Source organism: Chinchilla lanigera, unplaced genomic scaffold, assembly GCF_000276665.1.
Source record: "Chinchilla lanigera isolate Chin_1 unplaced genomic scaffold, ChiLan1.0 scaffold00077, whole genome shotgun sequence".
In the NCBI taxonomy this organism is placed as follows: Eukaryota; Metazoa; Chordata; class Mammalia; order Rodentia; family Chinchillidae; genus Chinchilla; species Chinchilla lanigera.
Genome location: NW_004955478.1, coordinates 3,799,841 through 3,816,756, shown reverse-complemented (window position 1 = coordinate 3,816,756; position 16,916 = coordinate 3,799,841). Strand labels below are relative to the sequence as shown.

Here is a 16,916-nt window from a genome sequence, read left to right as displayed (position 1 = left end):
AGAAGAAGAAGAAGAAAAAGAGTAGGAGGAGAGGGGATGGAGGGATGGGGAGGGGAGGGAAGGGAAGGGAAGGGAGAGGAGAGGGGAGGGAACAAGAAGGGAGGGTAGGGATGGAAAGTCAATTTTGAGGAAAATCTTACCTTTGGTAGGAACACACAACCCAGTAAGAATGTTTAAGAGTGTTGATTTTCCAGCTCCACTGTGACCAAGTACTGTGGTGATCTGGCCTTCATATATGTCAAATGCTAGGTCTGGGAAGAAAGCAGGGAGGGAAGAATAGGAGAAACAAGGAAGGAAAGCAAAAAATGCCACACATAGACATGGGTTTCATAGGGAGCCTCTATACTTTGTATGTGTTCCAACTGTACAATCATGGTTTCTAACAATCTAAATTTGTTTATTTGTCAAGTCACAATTAATACTACAATATCCCTCTTCTGTAAATTTCAAAAGTATGTGATTTTAAAGAAATGAAATAGGTTTCACATGCCTAGGTTCAACAGTATTGCCAAGCATATTAAAAACACTTCATAATAATCTCATAAATAAAAATAGATCAATAAGTAATAAATTATCATGTAGCTAAAAGCCCTATAGGCCACATATATTTTTGCATCCCCTACAAAGCAAAACACAGACAATTTCAAAAGATGTCTATCAAGCTACATTAGAAACAATATGAGTTGCAGGGCAAAGTCATTGAACAAACCCACTGTTGTATGGCAGTTATTTCATATGCATATAATTCCAAAAGTACTCAAAACAAAGATAATAGTGCAGTTGGATGGAAAAGTAATCATGAGATTCAAACACCCATTTGTAAAGTCTAAAATAAATCTACCAATTGCTCACCAAGGGAAAAGCTAGTTAATTAAAATCAAAACTTTTATGTAAAAATATAAAATGTCTCTTTTACCTTTCAAAGCTTCTACACTTTTAGGCTTTCCTTTATATTCTTTGGTAAGGTTTCTGATTCTGACAAAAAACAGAAAGAAAAATTAAATGTGACAATTTTCTTCGGTGTGTAATTCTGAGTCTGAGTGAGAGGATTGTAATTTCTGTCTTTAAGTACAAGAACATCTGAGAGTCAACTTCACTTAGTCATCATTAGATGTCACTAACACTTTGTTATCGTTTAATCTTGAGACAGGATTTAGCTAAGTCACTAAATTGTTCAAGCTGTGCTCAAACTTATGATCCTACTGTCTCATCTCCCAAAGTGCTAGAATTATAAGGATGGGTGACCAGGTCTGGCTGGTGCTAGAAATATAAGATGGTGCTAAAATTATAAGATGGTGCTAGACTTATAAGGATGGGTGACCAGGTTTTCCACATTAGAATTAATAGAGAATGTTTTAAAATTTACCATTGTGAGACCCCACCAGAACAGACTCTAATTCCTTTGGTATTATGGTTGTGGCTTAGGCACTGGATTCACAACCAGCCTCATCTTTGAGCTGGATCATCTTCACTGATGGGACAGCTAGACAGTGAGATAACATAGACACCTAAGATGACAATGCTGTACGTAAACCACAGCAGGAGGCTGGAGATAAGGTTTCCAATTTAACATGATCCAGAATCTCTTAAGATGGTATAAGGGTGGAGACAAGAATTCAGTCCATAAGTGAGCTACTTGGTATCATCCCATTTATGTCACTTATGTTTCATGTTGCCTACCTAACAGATGATTCACAGTAAACATTCAAAAGTATTGGATGCTATTGATTAGATGACAAACACTATTTTAGCAGAAGTGACGGCAATTATGACTATCAGGACAGAGTACCAACTTGACTGGCTTTAACATTAACCCAGGCAACTGGTGGAGCGTATATCTCAGTATGTTTGAGTGGACCACGCAAATATGACTTTAGGGTCCATTTCTGGTCCCTTGTCCCTTCCTCTGTGGTTGTGCTCTGTTCTGCTTCCCGGCCACCAAGAAGTAAGCAGCTTTGTCTCACCACACTTTTTGTCATGCGTTTCTGCCCTGAAGCCAACTGACCATTGACTAAGTCCCCGGAACCACTAATCAAATTAAACCTCTCCTTCTCTAAGTTGTGAGGATCAATATTTTTTTGCCTCAGTGACAAAAAAACCACAACTGACTGCTATAGTAATTATCTATGGCTCTTAGGATAGCTATGGAATCTAAGGTTCTCTATCTACTAGATTTTATTCTACTAAGAAAATACATGATTCATTAACATCCAATTTGTGTTTGTTGTTTGTCACCTACAATATTTTACCATATAGTTCAGGTTTTATTTTTACTGATAAAATTAATTTCTGCCTCTAGTTTAACCCTATCTTTCATGGGAATCCCAAGGCCCACAGAACTTCTGATTTGCTAAGTTACTGGAAAAAGTATGAAAGAGATGAACAAATCAAAGCCACTTCCCAGTGTAACTTTCACTGCCTGAGATTAAGTCTAGTTCAAAGCACAAGACAAAAAGTGTGATGCTAGCAATGGAATAGGCTATAAAATATAAACTAAGTAGGTCCTATTAGCAGCCAGGAGTAATTTTTAACAGCTCACAGTGGAGTGGACAAGAGCAGGTATGATGGATGAGAAGGGGACCTTAATGCTTTCTCTTCCTTATTTGCCAATAAATGCCACTAACTCCAAACAAAATGGAGACTTTTATTGTCATACACAAAGGAGATGCTCATGACCCTAAAAGGCACATTTTCTTGAAACCTTTGTGTTCATCTCTAGGCCTTTGCGTTCTTCTTTCCTTCTCTTTTATATTCTTTATTGAAACGATAAATAGATGAGGAGAAAAAAGATTGGAAAAGAAAAATAGGTAATATGGATGACATGGGGAAAATGTGAAGCACTGAAGGAAAGTAAAAGATGCCGAAGTGGAGAAGAAGGACAGCAAGTACAAGCAGAGTGGAACTTGAATAGTAACACCCTCTGCATTTTAAAGGAAATGGAGAACAGAGCACAGTGACAGTTACAGACACAGCTAGGTGAGGTTAGACAGGAGCCATGGGAAGGACCTAAAACAAGATTCCCATGGCCTCAGTGTTGTCTGGAGCAGGCTTCAGGCTTCAGGCTGAGTATAACATCCAGCCATCCTCTGCCTACCACATATTCCCTTACCTGATGGCTTTTTTCCCTTGAAATTCTGTAGACACTGGTTCAAAAGCCTCATCAGAAAACTCAGGCTCTGTTTCACTCTCAAGGGCCGTATGATCAGCTGGTTTTTGTTGATGCCAAAATGAGGAATTCAGGAAAAACAAGGGTGAATGTCGATGTCCATATTCATCTAGGTGACGAAGACAGAATTATATGAGATCAGCTATGGTTTTAAGGGTCACTGGATTACTAGTGACATGAGCACATTGTCAACAAAATGAATGCTGTCTTAAAGTGTTTGATATGGACAGTATAAAGAAAAAATTACTAGTTCTTACTATTATATTTATATTAAAATAACTAGCTTTATAAACAATACACATGGGATGAACAATACAGATGATTGAATTTTAAAGTAACATTAACAACTCTTCTAACCTCGCAATAACTGAAAGACAGACCTAGCATGCACTGTGTGTTGTACCGTCAATAAAAATATGAGAAGTGACTATTAAACAGATAAAATGAATAATTTTAGGGAAGGCAGCATAACTTAACAAAACCATTTAACAGCTCTTAAGAATGGAAGAGAACAGACAGTAGAGTCTTTAAAATAATAAGGGAAGAAAGGCACTAACTCTCCACCTATACTATAATCAGAATAAATTTAATGTATTCCTAGGTTCCTCTTATGATGTGCATTTCTTTGGTTGCAGGAAAAATAAAAATCTCAAGTGGTATGAAATGCATGTAACTGGGGTTTCTGAAGGAATAGAGAAAAAAATGAAAATGATTCAAGGAATAACAGCTAAAATCAAATGGCTTAAAATCAACAAAGAGACAAATCTTTAAAGGTACGAGAGCAAAAGAGACACTACGCAGAGAGCAATACAAATAAGAATGGCAGAATTCTTCCAGGCGAGGACAATGTAAGCTGAAAAATGGAGGCTCCTATCAATAAGTGGTTTTTAAAAATTGGCTTAAAATTTTGAAAGAAAACAAAAGACTATGAACTTTAGACTCTATGCTCAGTGAACATGTTTTTTTTTTTTTTTTTTTTTTTTTTTTAAAGAAATGAAGGAAAAATAAACAGCAGGGAAAGATGAGATATACAGGCTGGAATACATCAACACCTAATAACAAGAGTTATGCTAATAGAAAAATTATGCATTAGATTTTCTCAAGTTTTAAATGGAGGCCTGAGAAAAGATGAACTGTAGCACATGCTTCACAAGATTCTGGTTAATATTCAAAGTTATAACTCTACACTGGCTTTGTAGGGAAATCTCTTGCCTCCAGACACTGCTTAGTGAGTAGAATGAGTGGTACGTAAAGGGTCCTGCTTGCTACAGCACTTGGAAAGAAAATCAAACAAAGAATAAAAAAGCTGGGGATGGAGAAAATCAAGCAGTATCTTCCAAGAAGAAAAGGAAAGAAAAAGAATGAAGAATTAGTACTCTTAGTTTGCTTGAAATAAGAGTACACTATGAATAAATACTGAAATTTGAACACAAATACAAATACCTTTGCCATTTAACAATGGAGAGAAAAACACAGCAATAAAACATAGAAAACTACTTTCAACCATTTCTTAAAGAAATCTGTACAAATTAGACAAATATTATTGGACCATTAACATTGGGTGAATAAATATTTTTTTCACCTTATATTGCACCAGCTTTTGTCAGTGGTGGGCAAAATAAAAGGTGAAAATATATCATTTAAACACTATACATACAGACAAAGACAAATTCAAATGTGTATGCCTGAATATATAGTAAGCTACTTATATCATATCATAAATGTATTTCTCATATCCTAAACATGAGAAATCAAGTGAAATGTTGTATTCTAAACATTTGAAGAGAGCAGACACAATCACCCTGTGTACATTATTCTCACAAATCAACATGGCCAGTTAACTAATCAAGAAATCCTTCTGCTTCTCTCCTCTCACTGATGCATCTCTCTCCCTTTCTTTCTGTGTTTACTTGTGGCCTTTTGGGGTAGAGCCCTGGTTACTTCGACTGCATGGGGAAAAAAGGGCAGGGAAGACATAGTGTCCGTCCTTGAGCATGGATGGTAGCCTAGATAAGTGCACAAATATTTACTGAGTACCTACGATGTATCAGACCCTCTGAGTTGTATCAGCCAGTGAGACAAAAAATGGGGAGCTTATATTTTAGAGACACATTAATACATTGCAGGAGAATGAAATTATAAATATTTGATTAAATGCTCTTTTATGGTAGTCTACCTGCACATCCTAAGCATTTTGAGAGATTTTTGAAAATATAGATGGCATGGTGTTACTTCCCAACAATGGGATAAGAATGTCTGGGATTGAACTGATTTTGTTTTTTCCTTAAATACCTTGCAACTACATGAATAAAACTGGAGGGCATTATGTTAAGTGAAACAATTCAGCACCGTAAGAAAAACAGCATATGACCTGGCTTCTTGTTGAACTGAAAAAGGTTGAAATAATAGAAGCCTACAGTACAGTGGAGGTTACCAGGGGCTAGGAGGCCAGAGTAGAGCTGGAGAGATGTTGGTTAAAGATATAAAATCTCAGACAGGAGGAATACATTCAAGACGACTTACCCCAAGGTGACTGTACATAATGGCAATATGTTACAGTGAAAATTGCTAAAAGAATGGATTTTAAATTTTCTTATCACAAAAACAAAAGTGTATGAAATAATACATATGCTTATTAGATTGCTTTAGCTGTTATTCCACAGTCAAAGATATTTCAAAATTTCATGTTATGCAGGACAAATACACAAATTGTTGGTTAAATAAAAAAATAAGCAAAGTTCCTGGGTGGTTCTGGTATGCAAGGAGAAGTTAGAACCACTGATGTTTTTTATTTTAAAAATAAAAGAATGAAAACATGTTAACAAACACACAGACGTTTACAAGACAACACAAAAACAATAAAAGCAATACAAAATTTCAGACAAGGTGATAGGAAATTAACAACGATAGTTGTATTACATTTTGGTATTTTCAAATTGGTTGCTCAGATAAACTAATATAGGCGTATAAGGTTGATCAAACAATTAAACATTAACTGTTCATTTCAATCAAGATCAGTGGTCCTAAACATCAGTGATTTCTAGAGCCACTGATTTTTAACTAGCTATAAATTTCTATGGTTAGGAGCAAAGTCAGAGAGTATTTAGGAATCAAATGTCCTACATATATAGAGCAGAAAAAGACAGAAGAAAAGCTGACCATACACTTACTTAAACTAAATCACTATTGATTGTGTACAACAACATTATATGTCAATTCTGAGCAAAAGTGAATAAAACAAATAATTTTGTTGGGCCAGTGGTTATGTTTATCTCCTTCCCGTTAATGCACAAATTCTTGAAATATAGGTAACACATTTGTAGAAGATTATTTACAAGAAATGCAATTATAAAAATAATGTTCAGTTTCATTGCCCTGCTACTTACTTGGCAAAATTTTTTCAAAATAAAACGTCAATGTCAGATAGAAGAAACTATCAAGGAACAACATGAAAATTGTAACTATAATTAGATTTGAGTCACCCACTGCATCCGCATTAGAATTCATATCAAAATCCAAGTGTAAGAGCTGAAAATTAAAAATAAACCAATAAATGAAAGGCAATTAACTCTTTTAATTCTTTTAAAATTGAGCTATAACATAGACTGTAATTATTACTTTTTGCCACATCCTGAAAATACAAAGTTAAATTATTTAGCTGTTAACTGTATGGTTTTTGTTGGAAAGCAGGGACACGTCTAAAGTATACCTTAATTTAGTAATAGGGACAGTAGATCTATGTTCTACATGTAGAGGGAGGACTTGATAAATATAGGGAAATCAGAGAAGATGCAATATTGAAGCCAGCACTTACACAGAATTTCACTAAATTAGAAATGGGGATGAGGTTTCAGGAAATGGCTGTCTGAGAAAATGTTACAAAATTGCACTGTTAACTTAAGGAAAAGTCAATAGAATAACATTGGCTGATCCATATTTCTCAGGCAAAGGAGTATTATGCAGTTAATTTCTTATAAGCGCAAGAGAGTGGAGATTAATTATTGGTCTTACTGTATAGTTGAGGGGCAGAGATGATCTCTTTAGCATAAGAAAATAGGGAAAGAGAAGAAAAGATATTTTAAGAATGAGAAAATACTTCTTAGACAATACTTGACTAAGAAATATTATTTTTAATTTCTTTTGTTTTATAATTTTCAGAATTTCATCATATAACATTTTTTCTATTATTGAGTGAAATGGCGAATAGAATAAGTTAGAATTCAATTTATAATATGAATTCCATTTGGGGAGCAGATGAAACACATTACTACTGTTTTGTAAAAGATTGTGAGTCTGTTTGTTTTTTTCTTATTACTTACAAAAGAACTTATTTTCTAGAAGAAAATCTCTCGTGGCTTTTAAAATTCATCTTTGTAACGTCATGAGCATGTTTTTCGGCAAAAGCAAAAGGCTTCCAACTCTAAACATGGAACACTGACTATATAGACTGTTATATTTTCAGAGGGGAATGGTATTTGGGAAATGTCACTAGTAAATAAACGCTCACCTGGGCCATTCCAAGTGTGAAGGCAAAAGGGCTAAACAAACTTAAAATCCACTCCAAAGACGCAGGAAGGTATCGGTATAACGCCATGAACCCCAGGCTCCCCCAGATGACAGTGACAAGGAACACAACAAAGCCGGTGAGGAAAGGCTTCTTTAACAAGACGCTCATCAGGAAAGCCAACGTGATCTACAATGAAAGAATATCCAGTTGGTTTATATTTCTTTAATAATTACTAATGCAACAAAAGATTCAAGTAAAAATTATGGTTTACACTAAACCTTTAACTACAAATTGGCACCACGAAGCACTACAAATCGAACAGTGCCCATCCATGGATTGTTCATGCCAACCGAAAAGGAGTATGTGAGGAATGTCTTCACCTGAAACCGTTTGTTTCTTTGAAGGAAAGCTGGACGCAGAGAGATTTTATTCAGCAACTCACCAAAGACAGTCCATAGAAGAAAAAGAGGCCGAAGACCACCGTGAAGCCAGTCAGGATGACAAATTGGACCGATTTTGTAATAAATGCCAGGGAAAGGGCCAAAATGAAGACAAAAGCAGCGTAGAGCAAACCCCAGGAGAGCCTGATGTGGAAACGAAGGGTTATTTCAGTATCTGATGTTCAGACGGACACAAGTACCCAGCATTGAGACTGATATTATCACCCTTCACTCACTCGCTCCCTCACTCCCAGTTCTACTTGGACCTTCTGTGGTATATAAATAGAACTTGATTATTTGGAGCAGAAGGAAGCTGTGAATTTTCTTTGAATTAATACAAAAAAACACACACAGATCTCCGGAAGGTTGGAGAGAAAGAAGTCTTACAGTTTTGATTCATAACGCTCTCCACCATATTCTAGCTCTGTGGCCTCTGACAATCTACAGAACTGTTTTAAACTGCTGTTCTCTGTTGGAAAATGAGAGTAACAGGAGTGTGGATTCTAAGATAAGGGATGCACGGAGCCTTGCCCCTCTGTGGCAATCCTTGCTTAAATGTTAGCTTCTTTTCACCATAGGCAAAGGGTCTTTAATATAAAAATAAATTCATAAATATTTATAAAAACAAGAAATTATTCCTTATCCTTATTCTAATGCTTCTCTGTTTTCCCAGGGTTGCTATAATCAGGTTCTTCTTTCTCCTTATATGGGCACCTAATACTCTGCATATTTTAAAAGTCATGTTATAGTAAATAGAACGACCCTTAGCCTCTTACTACTACTAAATTATCTCCCATTGTCCTTGTAAGATATTTATTTTCCATTCCTCATTAATATTTTCTCTGACAATCTAGTTTTTCTCTACTCTCAAAAATGCTTAATAACCAATTAAATAATACTGTTTCAAATACTAATAAAGTATTATTAAACAATTAAGAAGTTAGTGATACTTTATTATGGTTAATAGGTAACTTATGTAGCCTTTCCTACTTTCCATATAGATATTTACTGCTCTATATAATATTTGTGAATCTTAGTCATTTACTAATTTATATATCACAAGATGCCTACGGAATAAGTTTTACTATTCCTTCCATGTTGCAGAAGAGAAACCTAAAAAATGAAGCGGATTTATTTCATCTGACAGACAGAAGTTAACTTGCAGAAAATTTATAGTAAATCATTCCAACCCATAATTATTTATATAATTTCTGTTTGCACAATGCAAATTATTTTTTTCAGGGAGAGAATGTAAAAGTCTCTAAGTCAAATCCCCCTTTCATCTGATCCTATAATATTACAGGCTCATTTGAAAATGGGCTAGTCTGATTCTATAATCTATGTCTAGTCTTAATATTGTATGATTCCAACTGTATAACACTTGAGAATAAGTAAAATGGTAAAGAAAATAAACAGTCAGTGATTTTTAGGAGTTCAGGGGGCATAGAGAGTACAATAGATAGAACATATAGCAACTTCAGGACAGTGAAAGTGTACTCTGAGACACCATAATGGCACATACATGATATATCTGTTCAAATCCACTGAACTGTATAACACAGAATAAGCTCTTACCTACTATAGTTTTTACTTATAATGATGACCCAGATTAATTTATAAACTGTGATTCATGGATCATAGATTAATGCAAGATAAATATTAACAGCAGACATTGTCGGGAGATAGGAAACATTGTCTTTACTTTCTGCTCAGGAAATAAAGTCCATGGCTTAAATTATAAATTTAAAAATGTTCCCACTATGATTCTGACATATCATATGATCAGGAAACATATTATCTTCTGTTAAATTGGACTCTAAATATGAAGTTTTATATTCTTTCAGAAACACATTACCCAAACTGTCCAAACAAATGTTGACTGTCATTATTTACTGATTACTTGATGCTTCTCAAAGTACAGGTTAGGATTTTGCTTTTTTGTTTTTGGCAGTAGGAATTGAACTCAGGACCTTGCACCTGCCAGCAGGCGCTGTGCCACTGAGCTGCACCCCTGCCCAGGTTAGGATTTTGTAAGAATGGTCTTATTAGGGACCAGCGTGGCTGGATATTATTTCCCCTTTGTGCAGAAAAGGAAACAGAGAATTAATATTTTAGGCAATTTTCTCATGTAAACATAACTAGTGCGGGAAGGTGAGATTTGAATCAATGTCTTTCTGGTAATGTTAATGGTTCTGTTCTCTTTTTCTGATTGGAAGCTGGCACTCAGGAGTGACATGGGCATTTGTCTCAATATATTCATTACAGTGGCACCTTTTTCTTTGATGCCTTCAAAATGGTGTGATGTTAAAGTCACCCAATAACCCTTCTCTTGTTCTAGCAAAAATCACATACCTCCGCAGAAAATGTTTCATTAAATGTCAGAAACTCTAAATCCTCATGAATCTGAAAGCAAGAAATACTGGTTGTTCAATATCTAAAATATCACCTCAAATGACAGTTATACAACCCCTTATTCAACTCAGACCAAAGTGTGGCAAAATATTGGCAAGCATTATAGCAGGAGCAGCTATACTATGCAGAATAAAAAAAGTTAGAATGTGACAGGTTCAAATACTTCGGCTTTCTACCTAGAAACCCAGTTTTTCCGAGCTGCTCCCTTTATTTATTTGGGCTACTTGTGACTCACCAGAATGCCGAATCGCAGAGCCCCATCATTGACATCAAGCCCTTCATCCTCTTCCTCTCTCTTGTGACATTAAGTGAGACATAGTAAGTGAATGGGGAGAAACAAATAATGCAGGTAAAAATGAAGAAATCTGTTATCAGTCCTTCTTGATGAACAAAGGGATCTATCTTCATGTGTTTTCCAGTAACTGACATCAATTCTTCCATCACTGATTGATTTGTTGTGATCTAAACAAAATTGGTGAATTCAGACGATATCCTGTTTTCTTCCCCTGAATGTATAACGGGCTTGTCTGGATTCAGGGCCAAGCTGACTTTCCTCTTGCATATTCTGCCCCTGGAACACCTGCCATACATTCTGGTCGACCCCAAGTTCTCAGGCTTTACAATATGTTTTATCACCTCCATGCCTACCACGGCCTGATCAGCTTTCTTGGAATTTCCCTTCCCACCTGATGAAAGAGACAAGCTTCCCACCTGACTGTTCAAGCATCAATATTATTTCAATAGAACTTGCTCTGTAGTATTCTAGGTTGACACTCTTGCTTGTTTATTCACAGGAACTTATTAACTGTGCTAACACACTCCTGTTCTAATAGTTATCTGATTACATGCCAAGCTTCCTGACAGTACTGAATACCTTTAGTGAAATTACCCGTTCTATATGTTGCTATCTCCATCTTTATATTACACTTGACCTATGGCTCAAAAATACATGAGCAAATGAACAACTAAAAAATGAGTGAAAGAGTAACTTAATGAGTAAACAAATGAAAGACTATGGCTTTTTTTTTTTTTTTTTTTTGTCTTTTTATGACAGGGTCTGGCTTTAGACTTCAGACTGGCCTTGAGCTCACTTTATAGCCCAGGCTGGTCTTGAACTCACAACGATCCTCCTGCCTCAGCCTCCCAAGTGCTGGGATTACAGGCATGCGCCACACCACGCCTGGCCGCTATGGCTTTTTATTTATATTTTCTTTCACAAAAATTTTGACAATTCTAATACCATTAATTGCATTGAATATCAATTTCAGTGGAGCATGAGTTTACATTGAATGTTTTGTACTTACTTCTATAATAGCAGCATTAATAGCAGCTTGAAGAGTCACAAAACCTTTTGTCCAGAACTGTGAAATGCCACAATCAAAACCATCTCCAAATTCATAGCAATGAGCTTTGGGGGAAAAAACAGAAGCATAACTCTGAGGATAGTAGATAAGTAGGGGACTAATTTTATTGGTTTATTGAAAGGAACAGTTAAAGCTTAAATTCTTTTGACCAATTTTGCATGCTTACATCTGGTAATCTGAGCAACTAATTTGAAGGCAACAATATGCAATGTAACATCTATTGCTGAATTCCTATCATCTTGTTTTGTGGAATTCTGTATCGTTTCTAATGATGTTTAAATATTTTTTTATTCTCTGTAAAATAAAACAACTTTTAAAAAGGAAAATATGGGAAATAAGCTCAACAAATATGAGATATACACTGAGCCATACACAGAAAATATATGAGAAAGCTGCAGAGTGAATCTTAGAATGAAAACAGAAATTAAGGAAGTCCTCTGTTCGCCTCTGTTTTGATTGTAAGAAAAATAGATTTTACACTGTCCCCAAACTCCAAAAGTTTGTACATTGGCTCCAAACCCATAAAAGCACAAATTCTGGTAATGATCCTCGAAATGTAGAGAACAGAGCACTCCTGCTTAATTCTGAAAGCTTTCCTTAATTTCTGTCTTTATTCTAAGATTTACTTTGAAGCACTCTCACATTTTCCTCTGTGTATTGCTGCTTCTCATATTTGTTGAGCTTATTTCCTCTACTTTTATTTCAATTTTTTTCATTTTAAAGAGAATAAAAAGTAATTTAAAAAAAAACATTAGAAACGATACAGAATTTCACAAAACAAGATGATCGGAATTCAACAGTGGTTGCTATATTGCATATTGTTGTCTTCAAATTAGTTGTTTGGATTACCAGATATAAGCACGCAAAATTGGTCAGAAGAATTTAAGCATTAACTGTTCCTTTCAATGAACCAATAGACGTCAGTCCCCTACTTTTCTACTATTCTCAAAACAATTTTTATAATTATCAAAAAGTAACACAGCAGTGTAAAATAAGCCAAAAATAAAATAAAGCGTTTGCTAATAAGATCACGCTGCACATAACACAAAAACACGAACATGTGGAGATTCAGAGGTAAAAATAAGAATTTTTTAAAATTTGTTTTTCTCTGAGTTTTTAGCCTTTCAAAAGTAATCTGTACTATACATGATGAACTTGCATGGAAAGAAATCAGGAAAATAATTCATCTAGAGTAAGATAAAAAAATGAATACTAAGGAATAAACTGAATCAAGGGGGTGAAAGTCTTTTGGAATGAAAATTATAAAGTACTGGAAAAAGAAACTGAAGAAGACACCAGAAAGAGAAAATCTTTGAGGGAAAATTATTCTAAGAAATACAAAGGCAAAACTACCCACCTGTTGAAAGTTCAACTACAGTTTATTAAAAATGAATCAGCGTTAGAGTAGGAAATTGTACATGTTAATTTTAAACATTTTTAAATTATGAAGGTATATGTAAGACTAACATATGATGTAAGAATTAGTTGAAGAACATCTTTGTCTTCTCCAACCACTCGAAAAAATAATGAATTACTAGACTGAAACCCTCTTGTGTCTCCCCTGTGAGCTTGTCCTATTGTTACTATCACCATCTCATGATAACTACCTTCCCGAAGTCTGTGGTCTTTATAACTCTTCTTATTTCTTTTGATAATGTTTGTATTTCTAACCAGTACTTACTAAGAAATTTAACATTTTATGTATATCCAACTCTATGCCTTTTTTATTCCTAATAAAATCTTTTAAACATTCAGAGTATTCACCTTTTCTGTTTCATTTGATGCAAATATCACCCCATGTGACCACTCTAATGCTCCTTTTAGATGAATAGAAGTCTTGTGATGCATTTTCACAAAATTTTACATTTTCCATAAAAGGAAGTTTTTTACATGTAGAGTTTCCTCTCTAGATAATTTTATAATTGCTACTGTTGATCAATCTTTCCAAAAATGTTCCTCTGTCATGAGTAGGTACCAGGGCTTCTTGGTTTTTCTGATAGTGTATTTTTTTCTTTCCTATAAACAAAATTATTCTACAGCACATGTTTTACAATCACATTTTTCTCAGCACCTAATTCTTGTGTGCTGCTCCTTGCATATAGTGTATAATCAGCAATTGGACTGGACCATGAGTTCATAATCAGACAGGGTCTGTCTTTATGTCTTTTCTGCAGGATGTCAGCAACCATAGAGAAGTTTAAAGTTTTATAACAGTTTTAAACATGCACTCAGCATATAACTGATCCAGTAGCACTTTAAAATATGTTTGTAATTGAGGTTTCACTACAATGTAAAAATGTGAACTGCAAACCTACATAAAGACAAAGAGATGCTAAAACTTACCCAAACAAGGTTTTCTTTTTCCCCACCCAGAGCCTAGGGTACAGCATAGACCATCTGTTTCTTTTTATTGTTGTAGAGTGACTTTCTTCTCACTCTTCCCTTGAATTTACAATTTAGAAATTAGAAAATTCTAATTTCATGTGGCAGTCTCCAGCTAATGCAGGCACAAGATCGTGTTCAAATTTGCTATTGAAGTACAGGCTTTTTGTTTGCAAAGACTGAGCAATTTATTAAAGAGCATTTATTAAAGAGCAGTATTTTATTAAAGAGCATTATCCCAACACCCTAGTTTTTGATATGCCTTTCATTATTGGGCACTAGAATTTCCTACCTTTCATGTGGCCATAGTTTAAGAAGAATTTTTTCTTCCATAAAATATTTTGTCTAACATTTCTAGCTTATCTAACTTTCCTTACTTCCAGAAATCAAAGTTACCTTGTTGTTGAAGTCGATTATTTTGTACTAATTAATTTCCTTACTTAGGCTGTATTGTATAATAGAAATTGAATGCCCTGTAGTTTTGTAGCTGGAAAATTACCTGAATGGTCTTGATGCTCTTGCATACTTGGGATCCGAAATCCTCTGAGGAACTTCAAATGATAAGAGAGAGGACTGGTAAATATGACTCTCACTACATCTTCATAGTGGGTTGAAATTAGTTCTGTCATATTTTCTTCATCTGGAAAAGCTATTGCTTTTCTTCCTGCCATTACAAGAAAAAACTTATCACTATCGATGAATTACTAAAAACAATGATGTTGGGAAACCATGTTCTATTCCTTTATATAGATTTGTTTTTATAAAAATGAACCCAAGTTACACAATGCCCTTAAATAAATCACTCAAAATAAGGATGCGAATATATTTCTATGATTCTAAATAACATCAGAAGGAATACATGGAAATTAATTTTCTTTCATACTCTCTCCTTAACTACCTAGGTTAGTGACATAAAAGTATCATAAAATTCCAACTAAATTATTAACAGAAAAATGACACATCTAAAAATCCCCAAATTGTATAGAACGGTGAATGTGTATATAGCTCAACCAGCCCTGATTTGCATCAGCAGAAGTAACTATATAACTATATTTTCCTTAAACAGTTATGTATGATTAAAACATCCAAAAGGAGTATCAAGTTTTTAATTAGAATAGCACAGTGGGTATCACCAACATAATTTCTATTTTTCCAGGGGTATTGTGTTCAACTCTATAAATAAATGTATATAAAATTGTATATAAATATATGTTAAAAGCTAAATGAAAAGTGAACACTTGTTTCTCCATTGCAATGTATAATTGCATAAAAGGGAAGGACAAGACATCATGTGTTCTTATAAAAATGGATTTTAATCCTTAATACCTACCCTAAATCTGTAGAGTACTTGGCAAGTTACCAAATCTTGTTCCTCAATCATTTTAAAAATAACACGTGCATTGTGGGATTAAACTCTTAAAACTCTGGCATACAATAACTAACAATTATTATCATTATTGCATGTGCCTTTGGATGTTCAGAAGCACAATGTCAAAGTAATGTGGACCTCAGCAGGACATCTGTGAAAGACAGGACAATCCCAAGCACATCTCAGGACAGGGTGAAGGTGAACCTTACATGGACCTTTGTATCAGGGCTTGAACTTGAATCAAGTGGATTCAGCATTGGTAGGTAAGCGCCACTGTGTAAAGATACAGATTTAGCTGTAAGGGGTGGTCTGATGTTTGATAAGGTGCCACAGGGAAGTAAGCTTGGGATAGGTCGCAAGCACAGCCTGGCAGTGTGCACTGAACTACGGACAGGAAGGAAAGCCTGGCCACCTCCAGGAACTGGCCACAGTCTCTCCATGGTAGGCGCCTGCACTCATGCTGCAGTGAGGGGGAACTTCTGAACACAGGGTCTGCTTTTTGGGGCTCAGAATTCAAGGCAAATTTAGTATTTACATGGGCCAGTGTACAGAAGGTGTCTAAAAAGGGATGAGTGCTTTATAGACTTCCAGCAACTTGTATGGAAGTCTACAAGCCACGTAAGAACAGTTCTCTTGAAGGGGGCTTTTGATACTCTGAGGGAATGTCAGCTTCCTTCTCTGAAACTTTCATAGTCAAATCTAAATCACATTTGTAGAGTCATCTTCATGGATATTTTTAGGTTTTTTTCTCATTTCGTGTTAAAGAGCACTGTCTAGTATACAGAGATGCTTGTAAAAAAGAAAAAAATAACTGTTAGTTGTATCCTCCTGACTACCATTTCTCCTTTCACTAAGGCTCTTGAGATTTAGGAGTCACACCACACTTCTTCTTTTCCTAGCATTATGCAGTTTGAGGGCTCGAATCAGTCAGAGGGGACCTAAGAACTAGAATATTAGGACAGATATGCTTTGCTTCTGTGGCTGTTGTTGATCTAGCTAGAGTTAAAGTTTTGAAACTGTACTAAGAAGTTTAGAATAAGTGCAATTGGTAATTACATTTTTACTTAAAACTAGATGTGTCAGGATTCTCTCACCAATGAAAGGATTCTCTCACTTTCCAATAAATAGCATGTTATTGATTAGATATAACTGAGGATAAAGGCAGCTCAGTGCTATAATTACATTAACCAGGGGCTGGGGATTTAGCTCAGTGGCAAAAAGCACCTGCCTGGCAAGCGCAAGGTCGTGAGTTCGGTTCCTGGTACCGGAGAAAAAC

The 16,916-nt window shown here is 35.2% G+C and overlaps 1 protein-coding gene across 5 annotated transcripts in view; it reads right to left on the bottom strand.

Annotated features, from left to right (window-relative positions):
- LOC102024670 (ATP-binding cassette sub-family A member 8-A-like) overlaps positions 1 to 16,916 on the bottom strand; it is a 70,432-nt gene that overhangs the window by 46,610 nt on the left and 6,906 nt on the right. For all 5 annotated transcript variants that reach the window (XM_013503213.1, XM_013503212.1, XM_013503214.1 and 2 more), the window contains 9 exons: positions 14,771 to 14,935; positions 11,830 to 11,933; positions 10,761 to 10,987; positions 8,116 to 8,257; positions 7,674 to 7,859; positions 6,553 to 6,694; positions 3,110 to 3,275; positions 917 to 975; positions 141 to 251 (listed from right to left, as the gene is read on the bottom strand). In XM_013503213.1, the coding sequence (XP_013358667.1) occupies positions 141 to 251; positions 917 to 975; positions 3,110 to 3,275; positions 6,553 to 6,694; positions 7,674 to 7,859; positions 8,116 to 8,257; positions 10,761 to 10,987; positions 11,830 to 11,933; positions 14,771 to 14,935 (1,302 nt within the window). The remainder of the gene's footprint in view (positions 1 to 140; positions 252 to 916; positions 976 to 3,109; positions 3,276 to 6,552; positions 6,695 to 7,673; positions 7,860 to 8,115; positions 8,258 to 10,760; positions 10,988 to 11,829; positions 11,934 to 14,770; positions 14,936 to 16,916) is intronic.